Raw genomic sequence first — 25,631 nt, forward strand, 5'->3', positions numbered from 1 at the left:
CCAAAAATTTGGTGCCAAGGGCATTAATGCATGTTTGAGAATAGAAAAGCTAAAAACAAACAAACAAAAACCTCAACATCCTACACATTATGTTGTTTATAGTATTTTAGTTTAGTATTTATTTATAGTTTATAGTATTAAAACACTATTTTATATATTACAGTACTGCTTATACTACAGTATACAGTACTACTGTATACTACAGTATTATATATTACAAAATCTTTCTGGCCATAGCATAAACATAGATAATAGTATTCCAAAAGCATTTGTAGCTGTTATGTTGAGTATTTGGGTATATGTGGGCCAGAGTAGCTTAAGTACAGTGTGTATGAGTATGATACCTGTCCAGTTTTTGGCTGCAGTGTAGAATATGAACTGGCCCACAGACAATGACTCTGTAAGTAATCTTTACTCAGATTTTCAGTACTGTTCAGGATATTTATTTCAAATTTTAAGACAAAAATAATGGTTTGAGGTATCTAATAATTCTACTGCAGTGCTCCTACAGTTGGTAAAGGGGAAAGTATGTCTTGGATTTCAGAATGAAAGATGTACTGAAAAGAAACCTGTTATTAAGTATTAAAGTTAAAATATATTGAGTGTAACTCAGATTATCTATGGCATGTGAAGTGTTTTATCTCTATCTGGGAGGTTGGAGATCCCAGAGTAGCTGCTTAATGAATTTTTCTCCCATATCAAGGGTGTCCCCAACACTATGTCCCTGTTACCTAGTGGACTGATGATTTTGGGTATCTGTTACTCACCTTTATATTATAGAGGCTGAGACTGTGGTGATCAGGATTTGAAAAAGGGACATGGCACCTACTCAGGTGAACCTTAACCAATACTGTCAGCATAAAAATTAATGGGCTGTATTTTCACCAAAAATACTGCACCCTCTATAATTTGTAATAATAATGGCTGTGTTCTCTTGAGTACATTTGGGTTTTTCGTAGCATGGTTGAATTAAGAATTCTCCCTGTAGTAGCACGCATCTGACCAGCGCTTTTTTGAAACTCTATGTTGCAGCTCAGGGCCACTTCATTGATCCAATGTATAAGAAAACTTCTCTTTCTTTTAGTTGCTATTTGGAGAGGCCTAGAATGCATTACATTATTCAGTAGAAACAAAATTATATTATTCAGTATAGTCTATTTACCAGTACATCTAGTTCCTGAACAGACTATTTATTTCTTAAAACCTGTTTGGTAGGCTGGCTTGCTCCATCGGTCTCTTGCTGCTGTTTGTGTTGTGCACTCTGGAAACAGACAGTCGGGTTGTGTGCCATTATGCCAGGGGCTGTGCAGATACATAATAAAATACAGTTCTTGCCTCAAAGAGGGCTTTAGTCAAAAAAGACAATAGACATTAATCATTTTTTTCCTTCACTCCGTGTAGTCTCTTCCATATCATATGTCAGCATACTTTCTCCTTCATTTTTTTCAGTGTTTGCTCTTTCTCCACACTCTCCACCCACACTTTTGATTGTATTACTTGGCTTACAATGGTAGTCTGTCCTGTGTCCAACCTCTTTTCTTACACTTTTCCCCAATAGAGTCAGTCTGTTTATATGCTGTACTCTTCTAACTTACCTTCAGTGTCTGCTACCTATTCAGAGGAATATGAATCTTGTGGATTCAACTGAAGGCCCAGTATGTGCAGAACTAAACATGGCAATCAGAGCCTGCAAAGGCTGAGTGGATGAGAAAAGGCCAAGGGTAGCATTTAAGAGGTTAGTCTTTTCCTTCTCTCCCCGACCCTTGGATGGTACAGGAGGGAGCTGCCATGCAGATTTCCCTCCAGGCAGAAATCGCCGACTTCTGCTGGCTTTCCACAGTGTACGAATGGGCTTGCTTTGATTTTGCATATTATTAATGCCTACAGGTCTGTGAATAGAAGCAGTGGAAGTGAGAGATGTGTTGGGGCTTTTCTTCATTTTATACCAATGCATTTGAGTAGGTCTTGAGCAGTAACTGATGAGATACTGGGCAGTCTCTATGCACACTTGAAAAAGTCAGATTATTTTAGCCTTCGTTTGCTTCTCCTGAATTCTTCTTCAGAACAATGTGGATTAATAAGTCATGTGTTGAAAAAAAAAAAAAAAAAACCCTCACAGACTTCGAAAGGTATGGGTATTAGCTTAGTAAAGCAACCATCTTACTTTGTGCAAGTAATTTGTGAGTTATTTTGGTTTTGTTTAAATCAAAGTTGCAGTAAGCATTTTCAATTGACCATTTTTTAATGTTGTCCTGTATCGTTAGATAACATAGGCAAAGCAGTGCAGATTCTTGTCTTTATAGTTTACCTGTCTCTTAGTCAGGCAAGTACATATAAATGTCTGTATTACTGATTTGGAAATGGGAGTGATTTGGTCTATATGTAAAATGGAGTTTTTCCAGAGAAACTGACTTCTTAAAATGGAAGTGTTTGGGCTTTTTTCATTGTAGATATTGTGAAATTAGGTTAACATTAAAACAGTTATTTTACTTTTAAATTAGTTCTTAGAAGTACAGTGTACACTCTATCCTTTTCAGCTCAGTATGGTGAAGTTAGACAATCTCTGTGCAACTTTGATCTGTTTTTCTCTACCTGAATATGCAATGTAAATTCTGCTTTGAAACAATTAGTAAAGAGGAATTAAAATGAGAATGTTGAGGCCAAGGTTTGCACTGTTTACTTTTTTAGAAGTTTAAATCAAGGATACATTTTTTTTCTTCTACAGAAATGATTGTGCCATCTTTGTTCTCCTTTAGTTTATGAAAGTTTAAAGGATGTAGAGCAGTTTTCCTGTTAAGTACTAGCTTCTTTACTGAATATTAACTAGCTGATTTTGATTTGGTATAGTTAAATTGTAGAAGTGCTCCTGACTGCAGACAGTTGATTAGATAGTTTTGCAGAAAGTACTAAGTAGTTAGAAGTGGGTGCTAAATCGCATGAAGTACTGGAGAAACGTGTCACGAAGAAACGGGATGGTCCGTGAACACCAATGAAGGGAAAGGATGGTGTGAATATGGTCTTCTGCTAGTCTCTTGATGGGTTCCCAAAAGAGAGATGGGGCATTGTGTCAGTGATCTGTATATATTCAAAGGCACTACAGATTCCATTGGTTATTATGTTAAATTGTGATTTTAGCATTTAATTTAGATTCAAGCTGAAGCCTGCAATTTTACAAATCTGTAATACCACTGCAAATGTGTATTACTAATCTTATAACTGTTTCTTTTGTCACGCGGGATATTCTGAATGAATTTCAGTTAATTCTAAACTACTGTTAAATATTAAATTAGAGCTTATCTGCGGTAGAGGAGAAGTGGCAAAGGTAAGTGGAAGAGGGAAAATTGTTAGATTGCATAATCGCCATTAGAGTTGTTCTAAAAAAAAAAAAAAAAAAAAAAGCAAACCTTTCAGAATTAAACACCTACTGAATGGTCTCAGATTCTACCCAGGCAATTTTATTAACCTCATATGCTCAAAGCAATATTTTGCAAAATACAAGGAAGTTGGACTGCTCTGACCTGTAGATGGAGGTTAATTCTGCCCTCTGTGGGAGGCCTGGCTTTTGGAAAAGACTGAAGTTTCCAGGCCTTGCGCCAAGGAAGGAGGAATTCATGAGCTCAGCCTGTGGAGTATGTGTTTGTGAGGGATGAAAGGTGTAGGCCATGTTATTTCTCCATCACCCCGGCTGGTTGGCTCAGAGAGATAATCATACCTTAAGGGGTTCTGGTCCTTTAATCCAGACAGTGGCAAGTGGTAAAGGAGAAGCACAGAGGACAAAACCGTGATAAATTGGACAAAGTCTTTGGACAATAATTACTGTGGGCAGCAGTATAATAGCAGCACTGAAAATGGGTGAGGAGGGTTGAGCTGATTAAGTCTCAAGTAACTGTATCTATCAGTTTTCCATTTGTCTGAGGTGGGTGAAGATTTCCTCACCGTTGAAAGGCAAAGCAAACAAACAGTTGGGCTTGTGCTGTTCTGTAAAGCGTTAATGATGGAGGGGGTGAGGTAAGTGAAATACAGTGGTAAAGTAACACTCGGCTGTAAGTGGAAAAATGCAAAGTAAGTTAATGGCTAAGTGTAGGAAAATCTCATACTTACACAAGATTGATTGTAAGCTTCTGTAGAATAGTGCCCAATGGCTAAGGGCAAGTATAAAAGTGAAAAGTTCATGTCTAGTTTTGGCCTTTGTACTGCTCCCTAATGACATTAAAGGCCAGCCTTCAATTGTTGACATAAGCCCTAAAAGTCAAACCAATGGAAGAAAAAAAAATAGTGGGGATGCACTTTACTTATTTCATTTCTCACCACTGTCAGTCCCAGAGAGAGAGATCAAGAGTTCATAGAGTAGGCATCAAATATGAAATGTGGTCTTGCCCCCGGTATCTTTCTTTCCCATAATAAATTTCTTTCACTTATACATGTGTGACCTTTCACTAACAAGCAACAACTTGGCTTTGAAATTGAGGCTGTTTCCCCAGTACTCCTGGAAATGGGCTTCCTGCAGTATGTACCTGCTGCATTCTCAAGAGTACCATTCGTGGTAGTAGGCACTGTACAGGCAATTGGGAATAACTACAGCATTTTGTGTCCTTTGTCTTTTATCCAGAAAAAAAGATTGTATGAGTAATGACCCAGAGCGTTCCTGTTGACTGCTTGCCATTTGCCTATCTTCTAGTACATTTTTTACTTTTTGTGGCACTCAGTAACAATAAGTGGATGCTGTGCATAACAAAATGCTTAACAGTGGCATTTGTGAAACTCTATGGCTTTTTTTGAAGTTCAGCAAAAAAATCTTATTACATGGTTTGTTGAACATGATTGATGAGATGAAAATCAAAGTTTTACCCACTCTAAATGTTTTGATTCTAAAATCCTTACTGCTGGTTAAGATGCTAATACCCAAATTTGACAAACTATTTAAGTTCCTGGCTTTTCCTTGAAACTGATAGAGAGCTAATATCAAAATACTTTACTGAATATGCTGTCAGTCTCTACTACCGATAGAATAGGAGTTAAGAATAGTGGGTATTTGAATCAGTTGATGAGTGTTGTCTTAGTATTAAGAGAAGCTGTTGTTTTCAGTACTAAATTTTTGTATGACTTGAATTTTCCTATGTTTTATTAAAAAAAGATTTGATTTAGTATCATTCTGCTATTGATAAGATGTTTTAAGAGGCAAAGCAAACATGGATTTTATGCAAAACCAGACAACTTTATTTTTATAGACTATTTATATGGAATATGATGGGAGTATAATATATATACTACCAATGTAAATACATAAACTAATACACAAATTAGTCCTCTAGATAGAAAGCATTTTAATATAATAAATGTTTTTCAGCTCCTGATGAGGTCTTTTCTGTTATGAGCCTTGTGGACTTGGAGGTGAGAAAGAACTCCCAATCCCACAACTGCAAGGGTTTCTTAGTTGTGACTAGAAGACAAAAGGGGATGATTTCAAGAACAAATGTTCAAAAATAGTTTGCTTTACACACTGCATCCTCCCATGAGCCAAGTCCTCACAATAGTTTAGCTAGGGTTTTGCAAGCTACTTCATTCAAAAAGAGAGGTAGCCTTGAGGAGAGGCAAATTACAGACCATTTATAGATCTACTAGGTTATAGGTTGTTGGTTTTTATATGAAGATTTGGCGGATTTTAAAGTCTAGAAAATTCATTGCCACAAATCTAATTGCATAGTGCTTCCCATCTAAATCCTGTCAAAATCATGTCCTTTTGTTTTTCTCCTTTAGAAATGAAGATGATAAAATCCTTCAGACTTTTATAATTCTGGTTAACACAGTTATTTTAGAGCTTTTCATTCACCTTTGTCTTACTGGTCAGATGCAGATTCATGGTGATACACAAATACTGCTATTAACTTGTCTGATAACTTACGTATTTTGGTTTTAGTTCAGTCAGTAGTGGCAGGGTTCATCTTTCTCAATAGATCCCTTTGGCAGAGAATCAAGAGCAAATGAACAGAAATTAAATCGCTTCATTCTAAGTGATGGTCTTTCCACATGATTCCTGAGGAATATTGTAGCAAGTGTGGGGAAGCTAGTGCTGCATTTGTCCAAATTGCGCCAGTCTTGTGATCAGAGCCGTGTCCTTCTCTGTAACTGCCTGCGCCAAACCAGTTTTACAGACAGGATCTGAACGTTTTAAACCATGAGGGTACACACAGCATAGCAGTGTCTGTCCATCTTTGAAAGTATCTGTTGGGTGATCACAGTCAGAAGGGAGTGCTGTGTTGATTACACCTATTATAATAATACATGCATAAGGATTCCCATTTTATGTATATATAGAGATACGTATGTTATATATGTATCTATACATATGTACATCTGTACATAGTTACATATAGATACATATATTTAGTAGTATGCAGCCTGTCAGAGATAGAAGAGACATCTGCTGCACTTCTTAGTGATGTGTTGGCATGTGAATGACCCTGCAAAGCACTGGGACAGCTGTGCTGACCCCAGGTGATCCTGCTGGCTGGCGCCCTGCGTGCATGCCAAGCACGGTGGTTTTAACCTAGATCAGACTTTTAGCCCCAGTGAATTCCCTGATGCAGTTGGCTACACAGACACCTGAATGGCAGAAGGAGCAGTGGGGTGAGAGGTGCACATCTTGGGATGGGGAAATGGGGAGGGAAAGGAAAGATGTAGGGATTTCTCTTTTGCTGGAATTTCTGGCTCTTGCCTTTCTTAACTGACCGTGAAAATGCAGCACTGTTCAGTTGCTGATGCTCAACTGGACAGTGAATCATTGCCGAACGTTACCTGCTGCCCCTCTCAAGGACATAAACTATGTGGGTAGAGCTCTACCATTCTAGGACAGCTAAATATACCCCAAAAGTGGTTTTAAAAACTGTCTCCAGGAAAGATCAGGCTGGTGACATCCTGTCACTAATTCCCTCGGTGAACTGTGGACAGAGGCCTCAGGCGGTGACTGGGGGGGTATACCTAAACTTCTGTGGAAGGATTTAGTGTTAGGTCTGATAGCGTAAGGATTAATAATATGTCAAATAACAACAGAAGACTTGAACTTATTCTTAAAACTTTTCTTCCAGACATACATATATACATACCTTGATTTGAACAAACTGCCCTTTAACACAACTCACAGACTTTCAAATTTTGATCAGAGCTAAAGCCTATGTGGATCAACTGAGCATTTGTTAAGTGTTGTGCTGGGATTAAGCAACCTATTCTCAAAGTAGGGTTAATTTGGGGAATCTGCTATAGGAGGAAAACAGGCCCAGACCTGCCACTTGGAGAAGTTACCTGCCCAGAGCTGGGACATGGGCCAAAGGTAAGATTCTTGCTGGCACCAAAGCAAAGATTTTTATATTTCTAGAGGATGAAAGCTTCTTAGTGTAAGAATAATTCGTAACAGATGCATGATGCAAAATTGAGCTAAATTAATTAAACTGAAAATTAACTAACTGGGTTGTTTTTTCCACTGAATTATTTTTATTAGGATATTTAACTATGCAATGAAGTATTGAATTAATAGAGAATGTTTCTCAGAAATAACATTTTACAGGGCCGTTTTAAGTTAAGGAGTTCTTTGCATCTGCAGTATAATTGTTCAGGTGTCCTGGGCCATTATCTATCAATAATAGCTTAATCTTCACACTTTCATCTTTACTGTTGTTGCGTTGGCAAGTAGCGATCATAGTGACCTGATATCACTGGTGCCCTGTTTTAGACAGCTGGAACTGCTGGAATACGCAATCATTTTTGCTGCCTCCTGAGATTAACTGCAGCACCTGAATAATGCCCAGATGCAGTTTCTAGTATAATCTCCTTTTGATCCATCTGCCTAACTCCTGTTAGCATCAGTGTGCGTGAAAGGGAGAGTGCGCTCTTTGTTTCAGGCATCCTGGAGTCAAAACTCTGTTGTTTCCTTAACATATCCAAAGCTACAGGCTTGCTTGAATGTACAAGGATGTCCTAGCTTTAATTCTTCATTATGTATGAGGAGAGGCTGAGGAGTGGGTCAAGAAGAGAAAGCTAAGGAGTCCTTTACTATCTCATGGGAGGACTTAGCAGAGATGGAGGCAGACTCCTCTCGGAGATGCCCACTGACAGAATGAGAGGCAACAGGCACAAGCTGGAAAATGGGATATTCTGATATTGGGAAATGTTTTCCCTGTGAGGGAGGTCAAACACGGCGACAGGTGCCCAGAGAGTCCGTGGAGCTCCTGTCCTTAGGGATGCTCAGAAGTGGGCAGGACGAGGTCTCAAGCACCCTGAGCTGCTTGGCCTCACTCTGAGCGGGGTGGATTGTACTGGATGCCCACCTATGGTCCCTTCCAGCCTGTATTATGCTATGATCCTGCGTCTAAAGATGAGGCCATCTCACAAGGTAGCTTTATGCCATCCAGATTCTAAATGCGATTTGCTTTTTGTTGGTTTTAAAAGCATCTTGGAGTCCTCCAATATTCATCAGCCATGAGCCAGCACATGGCAACATATGACTGTGCTCATCCCCCACTCCTTGCTCCCCAGAAAAGGCAGGTAACAGGTATTTGAGCACCTGGCTATCTTAGTGTCTGCTGCATCGTCTGACAGAGAGGGGAAGGAAGGGGGAGCTAGCTGAAATACTGAGGGGGAGGTAGAGGAGGGTGGCAGTCAGCTATATGCATGCGCACTTTGCACAGCTGCGTGGCTGGAGGGTTGTCTGCTGCTGGGGTGTTGGGGAAAGATGGCATTGAAGAGCTGGGAGTGATCCCTGGTTCTTAGTGTTGATCTTGGTCTTGCAGCTGTTGGAGGAGTGTAAGGCGCGATCTGTATCCTCTTCCTTCGGAATCAAGAATACAATTGCTTTCCCAGATACGGAAGATAATCAAGAAGTAGTACCATGAAGAGCAAGGGGAAGGAAAAACATTCCTTCCAAGGTCACAGAGACAATATTGGCTTTTCTTAAAATTGTAGTTGGCTCTTAATTGTCCTTATGGAGCATGAGCTTGAAATTTCCTGCAAAATCTACTGTGTGCAAATCACTGTGTATATTCCAGGTCAAAAATTTCGTTTGAGCAATGCAAAGTCCCAGCACATTAGTTATTTCAAACTTCAGGTTTAAATCATGAAGCTATGCCCTCTGGCTAAGAAATCGTTTTCTTTGATCTAAGTCATGTATGGCAAGTTTTCAGTTAGTCCACAGTGGCTTTTTTTCAGTAAGGGTTTTATTTTTTCCATTTATGAAAACCTGACATGACTGCAGAAAGCAGCTATCTGAATAAGTGGGTTTCAAAGAGATTTTTCAAAACAAGTGACTCGAAGATAGTTCTTTCCAGACAAAGGACCTTAACATAATTAAAAAAGAAAAGAAAGCTGTCAGTTAAATATGCAGTAGGCAAAAACTAAGTGGAAAAAAATTAAAATAAACTAACATAATTTTAAAATAGGGAAGGATAGACAGGAAACACAAAAGACATACTGATTTAGAACAGTGGTTTTCAGCCTGTAGTCTGCAGCTCTCTCTGGTCCCTGAACTATTTCTGAGTGGTCTGTGAAAGGAGATCAGGAAAAACATGCTCTTGTGTACTTGAAAATTTAGACTCCTGGGCTGGAGAGAACAGAGCTAGAAGAGTGAGGTACGAGGAGAAAAATGGCCCCTGCATATCTTGGGAGAGCCAAGTGCTGTGTGCTGCAGAAGCAACCAAGCCCGCCTTTCCAGGAGCTGTGCACTCATCCTTACACAGAGCTCAGCACGAGCTAGGAAGCCCAAAGCCAGGCAGTCGTGGTAGGTGTCAGGGCTTTCTAGCATGGGTGCCATACTGTGCAAATGCAGCTGTGCTGCCCGGGGATTTGGGACGCTATATCCATGTTGCATCCTGTCATCTTGTATGATCCTCCTGGCTTGGCTTGGAAATAGTCTAGGGATGTCTACAGTCCACTTTATTATATAGTATAAATACAGAGATTGGAGGGGTCACCATCTTGATAACATACCCGTGAAAAAGATGAAAATAATGGTAGGCTTTGTGGGTGCATTGAGATGAGGCATTCAAAGTAGTCAGATTTCTCCTGCTTCAGGGCTTCAAAACTAACAAGCTTGTTTTATGATTAATGCCATTTTTTGTGTAAGTTGCACAGATGTCTGTCACATGAGATGTGTCAGAAGATGCCCTCCTCTCCTCCTTGACTTAGCCCTCTCTGAACTTTTTAGTTCATAGGTTTTTCTCTTCTGGAATAGGAAGAAATCACTACAAGCACCTACTCTTGGCAAATTTAAAATAATTTGTGTTGACATCTTCTCTTGTTGCTGTCAAGCTGTCTTTTGTGAAACTGAATTTAGGCTTTACAGGGAATTGAATAGCCTCCCGTGAGGAAGGGAAAGAAGGAACCTCCCAGTATTTGAAATATGGAGCAGAACTACACACTAGTTAATCAGGCTTTCATCTGTATCCTCACATGAACCGTAAAGAAAATTTTGTCCAAAGAGTTTTTAAGGTAAGTTCTGAAATGACGCAGTCTTCTGATGATCAGAGGTGAATTGTTACTTTAAATGTCTATGAAACAAGTCTCTAGTGACATTTTTAGAATTTTGTATGACACAGCCTGGAGAAGGAAATATAATCTTCTAAATGTGTTTCATAAGACTTACAGCAAGATTTAGAGCAAGTCAACTGAGTTCAGCTGTAGTGTAGGAACGTGGGTTTTCATTTTTTAAACATCTTGTTACTGCCTGCGAGTTGTTCAGATTGCAAACATCTCCACATGCTCTAGAAAGGACCACACTGGGAATAAAAGGCCTGTTAGCAAAAGTGTTATAAAATATTTTGAGCAGCAGATTCTTGATCAAAAGTCAGCAGACCCCTTGATTGCCATGTCTGTGCAGGAGAGGTTGCTTCCTTTTTTAAAAAAATCTTGGTAGAGGCAGGTCTGTAGGATAGCAGAGCTGTGCGGTAGAAGATGCTGACTGAGTGCAGCTACAGGATGAGGCCTTCTCCTGGGATAACCGTTACTGGTATACTGTGACTAATTGCTGAAGAAAGTAGTGTCCTCCAGGAGAACATAATGTCAGGTTCGTGAGCAGAGGAATCGAGGCAATGGAGAGTGGTACATTCAGGGCAAAGAGGAAAGAGGGATGTAGTGAAGCCCGGCTTTGTGAAGGGGAAAGAGACTGCGCACAAAGGAACGAGTCTCTCTGGTGTACAAGTAACCAATCTCTTGAGTAAGAGCGTCATTCAACAAGCAGCACAAGCGATGGTCTCTGCCATGGCAGCTTTGGCCCACGTCACTGCTAGAAAACAATGGCAGGACTGGAGGGCTCAAGGGGGATTAACGCCTCAGCCTTTAACCTCAAGAGACTTGAATTTTAAATCCTTTCTTGGCTTGCAAATTGGGCTGAATAAGATCGAAATTGGCATCTTCTCACTTGTTAGGTTCACAAAAACAGAGGTCCTTCCTTCCCCATCCTCTGTTAAACGTGTTTTGCTGGCTCTGCAACTAGCTGCAGCTGCTGCTAGTCAGGATCGAGTTTGTGCACAGAGCTCTGTAGGGCAGATCACTCCGAGCCTTGCTCAGGCTTCAACTACAAACTGATCAATCGGAGCATAAAAGTCACTCAGAAGACAAAAGGAGAGTAAAAAGAATTGGAAGAAAGGATAAAAGGCACATAGAGGCATGGAGAAAATTCTGTGTGTGTTTTTTTTTGCCTGACAGCATATAAGAAGTGGTACAACTCTTAATTGGGATCAGTTGCTCAAATCAGTGTAAATACAGTACCCTGTCATGCCAGGTTCTACTTTCATTCCCTCTAAAGGCAATCTCAGTAAAATTAACTTATTTGTCCCATTTCTGGATGCCTTGGGTTTATGAATTATTGAGTTCATAGGAGAAATTTGAAAGCAAAGTTGAGCATAGGAAACAAAAGCAGAGAGAGATTTTCCAAGTGTATGTTAGAACACCAGTTCTTGGCAGATGTTTATAAATAAATTCTGAATTCTTCCTCCTGCCTATCAGAGAAAATCTCAACTGCAGAATGAAAGATATGCAGTGCAAGTTAATTGTCATCAGGCAGTTTATTCAAAATATTGCTTTGTTTGTGGTGGAAACAAGCGCTCAGTACCTTGCAGTGCCATACCTGTGTGGAGAATTGGTGCTGTATTCTGTATGTTTGCTCTGTATTCAGAACGTGCACTATTCTGCTCATTTTCTTAAAAGAAGTTTTATCTTTGTTCAGGACCGTTGTAGGCTGACTTTTTGAGGGTCGCCGAAGTATGGGAGAGCTGGTGCATTTTGTAAAAGCTTGATAGTGTAACCTCGTGATTATTTAGAACATTTTGACCCCATTGCGACTTCATTGTAATAGGAGAGGTTACTTGGTAAGAGTACTCCTGAGGGAGAGTATGATCAGCTCTTATATGTTCTTAAGACTTATTTTTGTTACGGCTATGGCCATTTGATGCCGAGGGAATATAGTGTGCCATGGAACTCAACCAATCCTTCCTCTAGGATTTTTAGGATCTCTGGAGCTTTGAAGAGTGTTTTCCCAGTATAGACAAAAGTGTTCTGTGAAGAAGCAGAAAATGATCTAAGTCTGTTTAAAAAAATTATATATTTTTCTCTTTGTCCAACTGTGTTGTTTTCTTCCAATCAGAAATGTGTATGGTTGTTTGAAGAGATGTGGATGCTGAACATAGCAACTTAAACAAGTGGTGCATGTGATGTTTAGCAGCTACCACTGTTGGTATCTCTGGAAACCAAAATAGTGGTGCAGAAAGACTAAGTGTAGGCAAATGAAAATGCATGGGAGACATGGTGTTTATACATGACTTTCCTGTTTCTTCTATAACTTAATATACCTAGCTTATAAATCCTATTTTGAGGTACTGCTGTAGCCTTCATCAGGACTAATGCCAGAAATATACCTGGCAAAGTAAAATGAGTATATAGATCAGTGTTTATATCTCTGTTTTAATATTACAGATATGAATAATTTTGCTTGTAGTTCAGTTCTGCTCTTTGTATGTGCGAATACTGCACAAAGAGGGACTTTACCTATGATTTTAAGTAGTACTAAATCCCCACTCTAAAAAAAAATTAATATTCAAATAAGAATCTGTGCCTCTAAAACCTAAATGAAAACAGATTCTATTTTAGATGGTAAATCCACTTCTTTATGTTCTTCTGTACCTACTGAGAAGATACACTCAAATCCATACAGACTGTGTGTTAAGTTGTAGTTACTTGATGATACTCAAAGAAACAAAATTACTTATTTTGCTGAGTCAGTTTTCTTTAGTGAATGGCCTTTATGTGCCACTTTAAGTTGTCTTCATCTCTGTATCTGTAGTAATTTTTCAGTAAAAGTGAACTAACTGTAAGCTGCAAAGAACTTATAAAAATGCTCTCTAATTACTCTTTGCCTATTGCAGTGCATTTATTTTAGAAATCAAAGCCTTGGCTAACTTTTTTTTTTTCCAAGAGATTCTTTTGCAAAGAATGTGACAATTGCCCAGAAAGGTGAGCTGCCACTTCCAGCCAACAGTTTAGCAGATATAAAGTCAGACTGTAGAAGAGTTGAAAAGGCTTTGTTCTTAGTTTAGGTGGGAACTAATGAAAAATTGAGTTTTTGCACAGTCTGAGCATCAGCATTTCCCAAAGGTGAAGAATCTAAAAGGTAACATTCACATTCATAACGTCATTGCCCTGTTTTAGCAAATATTCTTTAACCAAAAAAAAAGGGGGGGAAGCGTTAGAAAAGAAAGTGACGAATTGTTGTTTCTTTTAACTTTAAGATAAAGGAAATTTTGCTCCTTTAGAAAATTGAAAGATATTGACAGGTTTTGAACTTTCGCTAAGTACATTGGAAAGAGCAGTGCAGGATCAGGAGCACAGTGTTTTCATCGAGATTCTTTTGTTTATTATTTTTTGCATTAGCTTTTTGTGATTTAATTTAAGACTGATGAATGTCTTGACCTCCCAATTCCTCCTCACATTTCTAAGCTTTTTATTTTGGTATTTCTTCTAGTAGTCAAACAGTTTTTCTTACCTGATCTTCATTCACTATCTTTCCTTATTATCTTATGGTTCAGAAAGCATCCTGCTATTGTATGCTTTCTTTTCCCCACGTGTGCTTTGCTTCTGCTACTCCTCTTGCTTATTACTGTTTTGAGAATCTGGGTAAAAATTCAAATTTCATTTTTATATTTTTAGGAACATTAGTAAGGTAAAAAAATTCAATATTAAAATATAGGCATATTTTGACAAGGTATAATGTCTTCATGAAAGTATGTTTATTTCTGTCATTGCAAATGTTGGCTTGCAGTTACATCTGTCAATAATAATTCCATTGTCTGGTAGAAAGCAAATGATGAAAGTTGTTTATAGCAATGTACAGTTTTGCTTATAGTCTAAGTTGGCTCTCTTCAGTAGAAGACAGTGTATGTTGCACAAATCAATATGTAGAAAGAGCAGAAAAAGGAGGAAAACAGAGTTGTATTCAATCTACAGTTTTTGTTAACATTTTTTTATTATTAGCACACTACCTATTTAGATATTCTGTCTTGTGCTGATTATGATGCTTGTTGCAGGCAGATGCAACGGAAACCAAAATCACCTGCAGTTACTTATGCAACATATCGAGGTTCTGCACGGATTAGGCAACTACTGAAGAACCAGTCAGGGATGGCTGAAAGAGAAGAAGAAAGTACCAAGAACAGAAATGCTTCCTTTGTCAAAGAAAACGGAGAAATCCAAACAACAGTGTCTTCAAAATCAGGATGTTTATTAAAAGAAAATGGAGGAGATGAGGTTAAAGATAATGAAGATGATGTCACAGTAAATTCTTCTACCATTAAAAAAGAACTGAAAAAGTCTGGTAAAGCTCAGCATTGCTTGGGTAGCAGTAAACATGAAATAACTGCAAATACCTCTGCTTCATCTACTGATTCATCTAATGAAGTAGACTTAAAACATGCACCAGCTTTAGATACAACGAGAGTGAAGAGGGCATATTCACTAGATTCATTATTGTCATCTAGTAGGGACAGTGAGATCCTGATCAAGCCCGCTTGCCAGAGTACCGATTCTGTTACAATGAGTCCTGCAAATCGTTTGGTGGAAAAAGAAATGGGAATGCTAGGAGAATCAGAAGCTCAGTTTCACACATACAAAAATGCTACTTCTAACATCGATAAAGACATTCATTGTAGCAAAGCATCTAATAAGGAATCTGCAAAAAAAATGCAGAATGATAGTTTACATTCACCCAAATCAAAAAGCAAGACAGTAAACAAAGGACTATGGCTGAGAGAGGGAGAATATTGCAGTAATCATCAAACAGAGAGTCCCTCAGAGCTAACATCGGATGTCCAGATTCTTCATTCCACTGCCACTGCATTTCAACAGCAAACAGATAGTGCAAATAAAGATAGCGACCCTAGAAAACGTGGTGCACAGAGAGTTGTGGCAACTGTAGGAAGTGAGCAAAATCCACAAAACTGTATTTCTGCTGTGCGTTTACCTTTTAATGAAGAAATACCTACTTCACTTAGCATAGAGTGCAAAGGAGACAAATGCATAGCTACAGGTAATCCAGCTGCTTCAGTGGCATCTATTAAAAATGATGAAGACACAGTCATGGACAGGGGAACCAGTAATGAAGAACTGAGTGAATTAGGGAAAACAATGCATGTACAAAATGATCGCCAGTTAATCCTTGTGGACAATAGTAAGGATGCCAGTGCAGAACAGTTTGGTTTACCTTCTCCAGAAACTGAGGGTGTTGAAGCAATGAAGGTTTTATCTGAGTTTACAGTGGAAAATCTTGACAATGCATCATCTTGCATACATGGATGTGAAAGTCTGAAGTCTAACTTTGGTGAGCTGATAGCACCTCTCTCTGTTTCTTACCAGTTGTCTTTTGAAACTGGAGACTGTTGCTCTGCTTCTCATCTTTCTAGTTCCAAGTCTGAAAATAAAACTACAGGGGAGAGAGAAGCCAGTTTAAAAGATGTGAGAGACACTATTTCTTGCCCTGATCTCAAAGATGAGAAGAACAAATCCCTTGAGCTTGTAGAGATAAGCCTCTCAGGAAATTCGGTTCCTGTCCATGAACTTGGTGCTGTTTCCCTTAAAACTGTTCAAAACATTCCTGCCAAGACATCAGTTGCACCCGCAGAAGATAACACAGCAAAGACTGTACCTTGGCCTTTAATCAGTGTTGACAGGACAGATTATGCTATTGCTGCTGCTTCTAAAATGGAGAAGGCTGATTTGTCTGAGACTGCTCCTGTTCCTTTTCAGTCTAAGGATTACGTCTCTGAATTTTCCTCTCATATTTCTAAGTCACAAGAAGAAATTCTGGAGCTTTCACATTCTGCCTTGATACATGGAAGGAAGCCCTTGACCAACCATTGCCGTTTCGTCTGTGAAAAAGTTGTTGATGTAGACATCATTGCTGAATCTCCACCTAGTTCTGAAGATAGGGATATGAATATTTCTTCCAAAAATGAAAACAGTAGTAAGCCTACAATATCACCTGCTGTATTTAATTCTTCATCCAACAGCCATCAAAAAGCGCCTTCTGCCATTAACTCTGAAAATGGCAAAGTTGCCAAATCATCTGCTGCTTCTGAACAGAATGGCCAGTCCAGCTGTACTTCTGCTGCTGCTGAGCTGAGACGAATTATTCCCAAGGACAGGATGACCAAGATGCCGCTTTGCCCAGAAGACCCAAGAGCTTTGTGCCAAGCTGTTTCTCTGGAATCTGACGCTACCATAGCTGAATCTGATCGCTCTGTTGCTAAAGTAGATGTGTGGGGAGCTTGCATCCCCAAACCTACTTCACCATCCAAAGGAACCTGCAACCTTCCTGTTTCTGCCCTTGAAACATTGAGCGTTGCCCAGGGGAGCAATAATTCCCCTAATCATAGACCCAGTGATGGGGCAGAGAATGCATCCGCTGCACAAAAGTCTGATGGCGGTGTGTTGGTTAAGAAAATATCATCACCTATCTGCCCTTTGAAATCTTTGCAAATGGTATCTGAGCCGGTCTGTACTGAGAATGTGTGCAGAAATACTGTGAAAGAGGTGACTGTTTATAATCATGTTCCTGCTATCTCAGAAAACTCTTCTAAAATTGGTGATCAAGCAGCTGTTTCACTTACAGAATCAAATGAGCCCTGTTCTGAGGAAATTTTGAAAGATGAGGATACGGAAGGGCAAGAACGTGCTGAATTCCAAGATGCTGCTCTTTTGTTTAAAAAAGCTGAGGAAATAGTGGAGTCAGTTTTACACTTGGCTATAGAAGAAATAATAGCAAAACAAGCAGTTGATGTCTGCCAGGTTTGTGGAAGCAAGGATAGTTTAATAAATCTGAGTATTCTAAATGATCAGAAAACTGGAACTGTACAGCTGGAAGCAGAAGAAATCCAGTCAGCTGTGCAATCATTAAAGCAGTTTAACGAGAGCCATGCAGGAAGCTTATCTTCATTTACAGAAAAGGAAACAGTTGATACAAATAATCAAGATGAACAGATTCCCTTTTACATCCCTGATAAAATTGACCTACATAGTTCACTGGCACTGAAAGCAAGAGAAATAATTGATGAAGTTATTAACTCAGCCAAACAAAAACTGACATCCAATCAGTGGCAAGGCAGTGAGAGTAGAAAACCTTCTGAAAAATTTGAGCCTAACCCTAAGGCTGAAACCCCAAAGATTTTAAAACCAGACATTAAGTTATCTGCCAAAATACAGGAATTAACCAAAGAAACAACAGAAAAGGTGGAGGCTCAAAACGTAACTATAAGCACTGATAAAGCAGATTACTCAGACCTTCCTTTGCTTCCAAATAGTACGGAAAATAACATACATTGGCCAAAAAGAGGTGAAATGATACCAAATAATGTATTTACATGTCAAACAAATAGATTTCTCCCTGCTGACAGTTTAGCAAAGCCAGAATCTGACCTTACAATAGTAGCAAAAGAGAAACATACTAAAAAGGTGTATGAAAATATGACTGCCACAGAGACATGTGGCAAAGGTAAAGTATTGGCAACCAGTAGCAAATCTGATGTGTCTTTACATTTAGTAAATAGAGATGCTGCTGTGGCTGAAGAGATGTTTCTGCCATTGTACTTAAAAGATCCATGCAATAGTACAAACACACCAGAGTGCACATTGCAGCCAACTGTAAATGTTAATGTGTCATCTTTTATGCCTGATGAAGAAAATATCAGCATGCAGAGTGAATCCAAAGACAAAAGCAGTCCTCGGGGTTCTCTGGAAAGCAGGGCAGAGAAAACTCTGTATGAGCACTGCGAAAGGGAGGCTGCAGAAGTATCTGCACAAGTAAGAGCAACTTTAGAAGATTCGAAAGCAGAGAATAAAGAAGAATCAGCAGAAGGAACAAGTGAGATAACACAGGTTGATGTTGGATTAAATACACAGTTCATTGCATTCGAATTGCCTGCTATTGGAGAGGACAGTGAAGGGAAAAAATACTTGAACACAGTCTTTGCCCAAAATAATAAGACACTAAAACAGGTACAAATGAAGGATAGTGACATGCAAACAGATGATCGTCTTGAAAAAAATGACCTGGACTGCAGCAATGACATGGAGGAATCAGCAGATCTTTTGGCCTTTTCTCCACCAATTGAACAGGGGGAGAACAGTTCTTTTACTATAATTTATGAAGGTGCTCTTCAGACTGAGAATAAATCTGTGTCCACTGATGAGATGCAGACTAGCTCCCTCTCTTCTTCTGATCTGCCATTGGATAATATAGATCATCTTCTAATGTGTGAAAGAGCAAAGAATAAACATGAACCAGCCTATCCTTATGAAAGGGATAACAAATTGAATGAAGCAATGGACAGCCGTATCTCGGAGTCATTTCTGAATGTAGAGGCTAAGCGCTATAGAATATATCCTTTTTCACTGTCTCCAATATATGAAGATGACAGCTCCCAAGAAGACGTGCTATCCACAGATGTGTCTCCAGAAGGTGATCCTAGCAGACTATCTAAAGATAATGCTGACCATTCTTCTGTGCTGTCCCTTCTCCAGTCAGTTTCTGAGCGCTTGCAATTTACTACTCAGCTTAGTGAAGAGGACGAAGTGGAGGAGGAGGAGGAGGAAGAATCATTTTATGAAGAAAATATTCTTGATGCTGACAGAGAAGAAGAATGTGTTTCCAGTCAGTGGACAGGGAATTTAAAAACAACTTCTCCATCAAATGATCAAAATAGGTCTTTGTATCCCAAACAAACACCTTTTCTTTCAAAAGAACAACTGAACTCTATGGAGCAGCCAGAACTGTTTCCAGATGCTGCTTCTTCCAGTCAAACACGTTCTAAGCCAGGTTCACAGAAAGTTGATGCAGCTGTAAAGCGTGCTTCTACAAGTGTGTATTACCAATATTTGCAATCTGCCAGAAATTACTCCTCTGAGAAGGGAGCCAGATTTGGAAGCATTCTGCAGGATATGTTGCAGCCAAAGAGTCGTTGGTCCCAAGATTATGCCTTGCCAAAATTGGGAGAGTTGTCAGCGGTAAGATGTCGCGTTATACAATATTAGTAATCCAAGTGATTAGCCCAGGCTCAAAGTGACCATCCCACCTTTAAGGTTAATTCTTTTATCATAAGCAAATATAATTAAGCTGATAAAGGTCGTAGATTAAAAGAAGGTTTTCTGATAGAATCATTTTAAAAACATAGTATTTTTGGTTCAGCAAGCAGATGAAATAGTGTCTTAGAACTGTAAAACAGGAGATATATATAAATAGAAAATGTAACGAGAAAATATGTACAACTGCAATATGTATAACAGCAAAACACAAATTGTCCATGTTAACGACATTTCAGGCTGAAAATCACAGACCTGCCTTTTGGTATGAAAGTTGTTGTCTTTCATTTCTTCCAATTTTGATATTAGTAGAGCTGTGTTATCCAAGAATATAATTATCTGCTTGCTGGGCTATTTGATTCTTTTATCACAAATTCTGTAAGTTATAGCTTAGTTAGCGAATAAGTAATCTAGCTCCTTCTATACATTAGCATTCCTTTTTTAGTTTATTTAAAGCAAGGACAGATGAGGGGATGGAAACATTCTTCTGATGTTTAGAAATAAGAAAGGCTGCATAGACCCAATGTGCAGCAGAAGAGGCAGATCTTTTGATGAAGTTGGTAATGTTTTGTTCTGTCTGAGGGGGTTCGTTTTGCTGCTGTTAAGATGCGCGGTTTTCTTTTTGCTGGAAGTGGGGCGACACATTTCCAGCAGTGATAACTTCCATAGAAGTTCTTACTATCTAGCGCTTGCTTTCTGCTGATTGTTGGACTCTGTTAAACTATTTAGGCCAACTTTGAATGGCAGTGATACAAATCTTGGGTTTTTTCTGCTAATAACAGGAGCATACTTTTATAGGAATAGTGGACCTAGAATAATCTGTCTATATTGTGTGCTGCTGTTATAGCTATTAATAGTTAATTTTCAATATCCCTTTAATTTCAGAGCTTCATTGACAGGGCAAGTCTCAAATACAATCCAAGGCCAGGAAAGGTAAGCAGAATTTTTATGTCACATGGGTCAATGAGACACATGGAATAATTTGTCATACCAAAAATTTTAAATGGAAAGCATTTAAAGTTATTAGTCTATAGTTTTCTTTATTTTAATGCTGCATATGCTTGCACATGCTAATGAAATTAGATTATAAAATGAGAAAAGAATATAAAAATACTGCCACTGGTAATATTACTTTGTCAGCAGCAGTTTAAGTTCAGTAGAGTGTTTCATAACTGAAGAAAATATGGAGGCTATTAGTTGAGTGGACGCAAAATGAAATTAGTTTTATTCCAAGCAAAAACTAGATGTCTACCTCGTGTGTTGAAATGGGCCCTCATTCATATGCATTGTATGTTGTTTCAGATTATTATTTATGACATTCATGACAACAAAAGTAAACAAGAAATTCATTCTGATGTGCTAGATACCACATCCTGGATCTTTCCAATTGGAGCATTACTTAGGATAATTAGAGGAAGGTAAGAAATCCAGGTCATATTTAAATATTTAAATCTTTCCAAAAGACTATATGTGTGTTTTTCTTGTATTTTTATTTCTTCGATTTATGATACGCATGTAATCTGCAAGAGTGTCTTTTTCCTTGTTTGTAATTAGACTGATGTCAATTTAAAAAGCATGAAATAGATTAAAATGCTGTAATACAAAAAACATTTTTTCTCCTGAGAACTGGCTTTAAACAGAAAGTTTCTTACAGAACCACAGATAAGCTTAGATTTCTTGCCCGAAGTGGTGAGACATTGCCCTAAGTCAATGTGCTGCCATAATCATCACTAGATAAATGTGTACACCAAAACAATTTTTTTTACAGTTCAATTTCATTATACAATAGCTGTTGCAGAAGGACTATAAAACATACAAGTTCAGCTGCCGTTTGAAATGTAGCATCCATACGGCATTTTAATGTGCCGTATAGATGAAATAGGATATACAAGTACCTTTAAGGTAGATTTTGCAAGTGTTTCTCAATCCACTTGTAAGACTATAACTCAAAATGAAGATAAGAGGGTTTTTAGAAGGCTGGGGCTGGGACCATGTCAGTTGTTGCATTAGAATTTATTCAGTGGTGCTTATAGTGAATATTTATGACCCTCAGCCGTGGGGTAACAATGCATGTAACATTTATGCAATTTTGAGGCAGCCTTGTTTGTTTCTGCATGCTTTTTTTATGTATTACAAAACACTGAGTGCCGTCATTAGTATCTATATGTTTTATCTCTAATTTAGTATCTACCCGAACTGGATATGTTTTAATTTGTTGATTAATATAATTATTCTAGTAAAATAAGGCTTTTAATTTGCATAGGTTTTTAAGCTGTTTTTTATACAGTTCAAATTTTAAGTTATGTTAGTTTACATCCTGGTGGACAATAAATGTGCATTTTATTTTTAAAGCATAGAAATAAAGGACCAGCCCAAATTTACCCAAAATAAATATGGCTGCTGAGGGACAGTGTAAGAAAGGGCCTATAGTTGGCTTGATTAGAGGAGCTAATTACTGTGTTCTCGGCAAATATGCTGTATTAGGAGAGTTTTATCTAACAGCAACAATCTGTATAAGGACAGTTTTATCTAACAGCAACAATTTGGTTCATGATTTTGTTATTACAGCTGGATATTTTATGAGAAACCAAACTTCCAGGGTCGGAAATATGTACTAGAAGAAGGAGAAACTGTTCTCGATCACCTTTGGGATCTTCCAGGCATGAAACATCGTCGACAAAACCTCATAGTTGGTTCAATCAAACACGTAACAAAGGTATAGACTTTGTTGTTAATGCAGTGTGTCACATTCGTAATTAACGCCTGTTGGCAATAGCGATGTACAACCAGCAATGAGCAATGCGTGCATGCTGTGTTTCTTACTTTATTCAAACTTGCTATGAGTCACCATTCTCACCTTCAACATAAATCCCAGAGTTTGATTGCTGAGGATTTGTTCTTTATTACTACTTTTTGTTCTAAATATCCCTTTCCTCCTAAATACAATGAGCAGATTGTCTTCCTTTGCCACCACCTTTATATGGCATGGTGGCTCCTCTCTTTAGATATTTAGGTGTGCAATTAATTGAAATTAATAGGAATCAATTCATATTCTTTATTAAGAAATGGTTATCTTAAGCTTAAACTATCTACTCTATGCAAATGGTTACTCTTTGGAAATTAATAATTGAGATTCTGAGCCCCTTTGTACAACATAGCTTCCAAAATTGCCGTCTCTCCACCTGTTGCTTTGTGTCGTGAGCTGGATTCCACGGGTTCCATTGGAATAAATGGAGCACCTACAGCATCTGGCTCCATGTGCATCCAGAAATGTAAAAGACATTTTGTTTGAAAGATAGGAATCAAATGCCTGAAACTAAATATAATGCGTTCATTATTATTCAGTGAATGAGGAATATTTTTACCAGATCTTGTGATTTAGGGAGCATTAATGTTTTTTGTTTAGCATAGCATTCTAGTTATTCACAGGACAAGGGCTTTTTATTGAGAGTGATTTATCATTTGTATTGCAATGTGAAAATGTTTTAGAAAAAGTGCTGCTTTTCTGTTTTCTACTGATATACAAGTCATTTTAAAATTGATAGCCTTTTTGTCATCAGTGCAAGGGCATAATGTCATAACAACAATTATAAATACTTTTCCATTCTCTAAAAATCTTTAAAAAAAAGTATCAGAAGTCGGCTGAGGGCATGAACAATGAACTTAATTGGTTTAGTTCAAATAAATGTTAAAAGCATTTGACCAATATGGGATGTGAATATTGGTCAATAAAGCACAAGACAGCTAAATAATTAAAGAAATCCATCAATAACATGTGAAATTATGGTCTAAAGCTGAGGGAAGCTCAGTGTGTCTCAGTGTCCAAGAAAACCCTTGTATAGTAAAGACACTGAGGATAGTTCCATTACACTGCATAAAAATCCTTGGAGCTAAGTAGGTTTGAGTATTGTTCTTCTTTCTTCCACCATGTGGTTCAATTTTATGGAACACAGATGAAAACCTTTGTTATAGTACATTTTTTTAATAATTAACACCTTATTCTTTGTGTAACTTAAACCTCCTATCTAGCAGGTGTGTTTTCGGGAGTATTTTTGCCATTAGTCAATGGTGTTACATGGAACTAGTATAGGTACAGAATTTACTAAGCTGAGTCTTGTCCTTTCAGCCAGGATTTGTGAAAGCATTCCTTTTTCTACGTTGTACTTCAGCTGCCATGGGACTACTTCTAGAATGTAGCTTACCAAAGTACTATCTTTTAAACTTATTTTTTGTTAAAAAAATGTAGGCATTGCATTTTATTGATAAATATTATTCAGCTATTTCTCTTTCAGGTTGTTTATGTATATATGATCTGCAGGATCACGTGTTTGACTGTTTATGTATATATGATCTGCAGGATCACGTGTTTGACTGTCATTCTCTTTTTCAGAGGCTGAGTAGCACAGTGTGGTCATGCCTAGTTTGGTCGTACTGGTTGTGTTTCCAGGCTGTCTGGCTTTTCTTCTAATTCTTCTAGTGGCTTTTTATTGTGGTTGTTTAGCGTCTGTTCAGATGCCTTGAGTTAGCAGATTTGAAAATTGGTTATATTTGAGAAGAAAATAGCTTAACAGCAAGAGAAAGACGGATGTTTACTAAAGAAACTGTAGGAGGTGCATTTAATATTATTTTTATTTTTTACTGGCAGATGTTAGTGTGCTTAGAAACAATCTGACAGTAGCTTTGTGTTCCGATTTGGCTTTAAGCCTCCACAAAAAGCAGAGATTCTGTTAACTTTGTGGTTAGCTTGTGGCTCAACTTATTGTGGATACAAGTTAAATATATCCACATGTGTTTAATTTGAAGGAACTTAGGAAAAAAAATCCCCCAAAGCAGATTGTGCAACTGGTAAAACTAAAACCAGTTTGAAGTGATGGGAAGTTTGAATTCCACTAAAGCAAGTAAACATCAGCCTAGACTTGCAAAATCTACCTGCGCACACAGGTTCAATGTGGCTCCTGCAGCACAATTCATTTAGCCAAGTCAGTCCTTTGGTATACTGGAAATATTTGTATTTCTTGTGAAATCAGAGAGCTTTTTCCATCTATCTCTGGAGCCCTAAAGAGGATGCTAAATGTTGCTTTCCCAACAGCAAGAGCAGAAAAGAGTTGCTGATGTTTCCACTTTGGATCTGAAAGCCACTATTTTGCAACATGACTGGAGATCTGAAACAGCAGCTTATAACCTTTCTATCTGCAAGATGATTAGGTAGGGAATAACTGGATTCCTTGTGAACTCTCCTAAAGCAAAACTCTTTGTAGTGGGAATGCTCACAATATTATATGACGGCTCTGGGGGTTTTTTGTTATGTGTTTTTGGGGGGTGAAAAGAAGATATTAATTCAAGCAGTGAATAGTCAAGTGCCACAGGAAGACACCCAGCAGCTTCAGATTGTCTCCTTTGCTGGTACTTGCAGGACAGCATAGGCATTAATTTTATTATTTTATTTTACTTCCAGCCATGTAGATTTCTGTAGTTTGGTTTGGTGATGATGGGTGGCAGCAAGAGTGGTACAGAGCAGGACAACTGGAAGAAAGACTCCTGGATGGATAAAAGGACTGAAGGACCGTCAGAGTAAGATGAAAAAAAATGCTGGGGACAGCGTTTGCCTAAGGACAGACTGTGTATCAACAGTAAGATGTGTGTCTAGACTGTATTAACAAGCAATTGTGTGAGCACCAGGACTAATTAGGCCTGTTTTTCAGTAAACTTTTCTCTCATCATTGTTTTGACTTCTAGCTTCAGAAGCCAGGCTTTAGTCATGCTTTGTCCTGTTGTTGGCATAAAAGGCTACTTTATTTAAATAGGCTACTTTGTATCACTTCAATCACAACTGCTTACAGCTCCAAGGAGAAGATCTACCAGTGCCAAAATTCTTTAGCCCCTCTGGTGCTGTTAGTGCTGTAACCTTAGACTGAGAAGAAGGATAAATAGCAGGAGACCACCTTGAGTGGTTTGAAGGCTTTGGGTCTCTCACTTACATTGGAGCTCTTGAACAAACTAGAAAAATGTCAATGATGCCACCA

The 25,631-nt window shown here is 38.4% G+C and overlaps 1 protein-coding gene across 7 annotated transcripts in view; it reads left to right on the forward strand.

Moving 5' to 3' along the window:
* The window catches only part of CRYBG3 (crystallin beta-gamma domain containing 3), a 96,987-nt gene that overhangs the window by 29,586 nt on the left and 41,770 nt on the right, over positions 1 to 25,631 (forward strand). For all 7 annotated transcript variants that reach the window (XR_003259173.2, XR_010392120.1, XM_026100146.2 and 4 more), the window contains exons 4-7: positions 14,565 to 19,533; positions 20,494 to 20,541; positions 20,911 to 21,026; positions 22,177 to 22,324. Coding sequence is in view for 5 of the 7 variants with exons in the window: in XM_026100146.2 (XP_025955931.2) it covers positions 14,565 to 19,533; positions 20,494 to 20,541; positions 20,911 to 21,026; positions 22,177 to 22,324 (5,281 nt within the window). In the remaining 2 variants the exon portion in view is untranslated. The remainder of the gene's footprint in view (positions 1 to 14,564; positions 19,534 to 20,493; positions 20,542 to 20,910; positions 21,027 to 22,176; positions 22,325 to 25,631) is intronic.

The sequence above is a fragment of the Dromaius novaehollandiae genome, chromosome 1, assembly GCF_036370855.1.
Source record: "Dromaius novaehollandiae isolate bDroNov1 chromosome 1, bDroNov1.hap1, whole genome shotgun sequence".
Taxonomy (NCBI): domain Eukaryota; kingdom Metazoa; phylum Chordata; class Aves; order Casuariiformes; family Dromaiidae; genus Dromaius; species Dromaius novaehollandiae.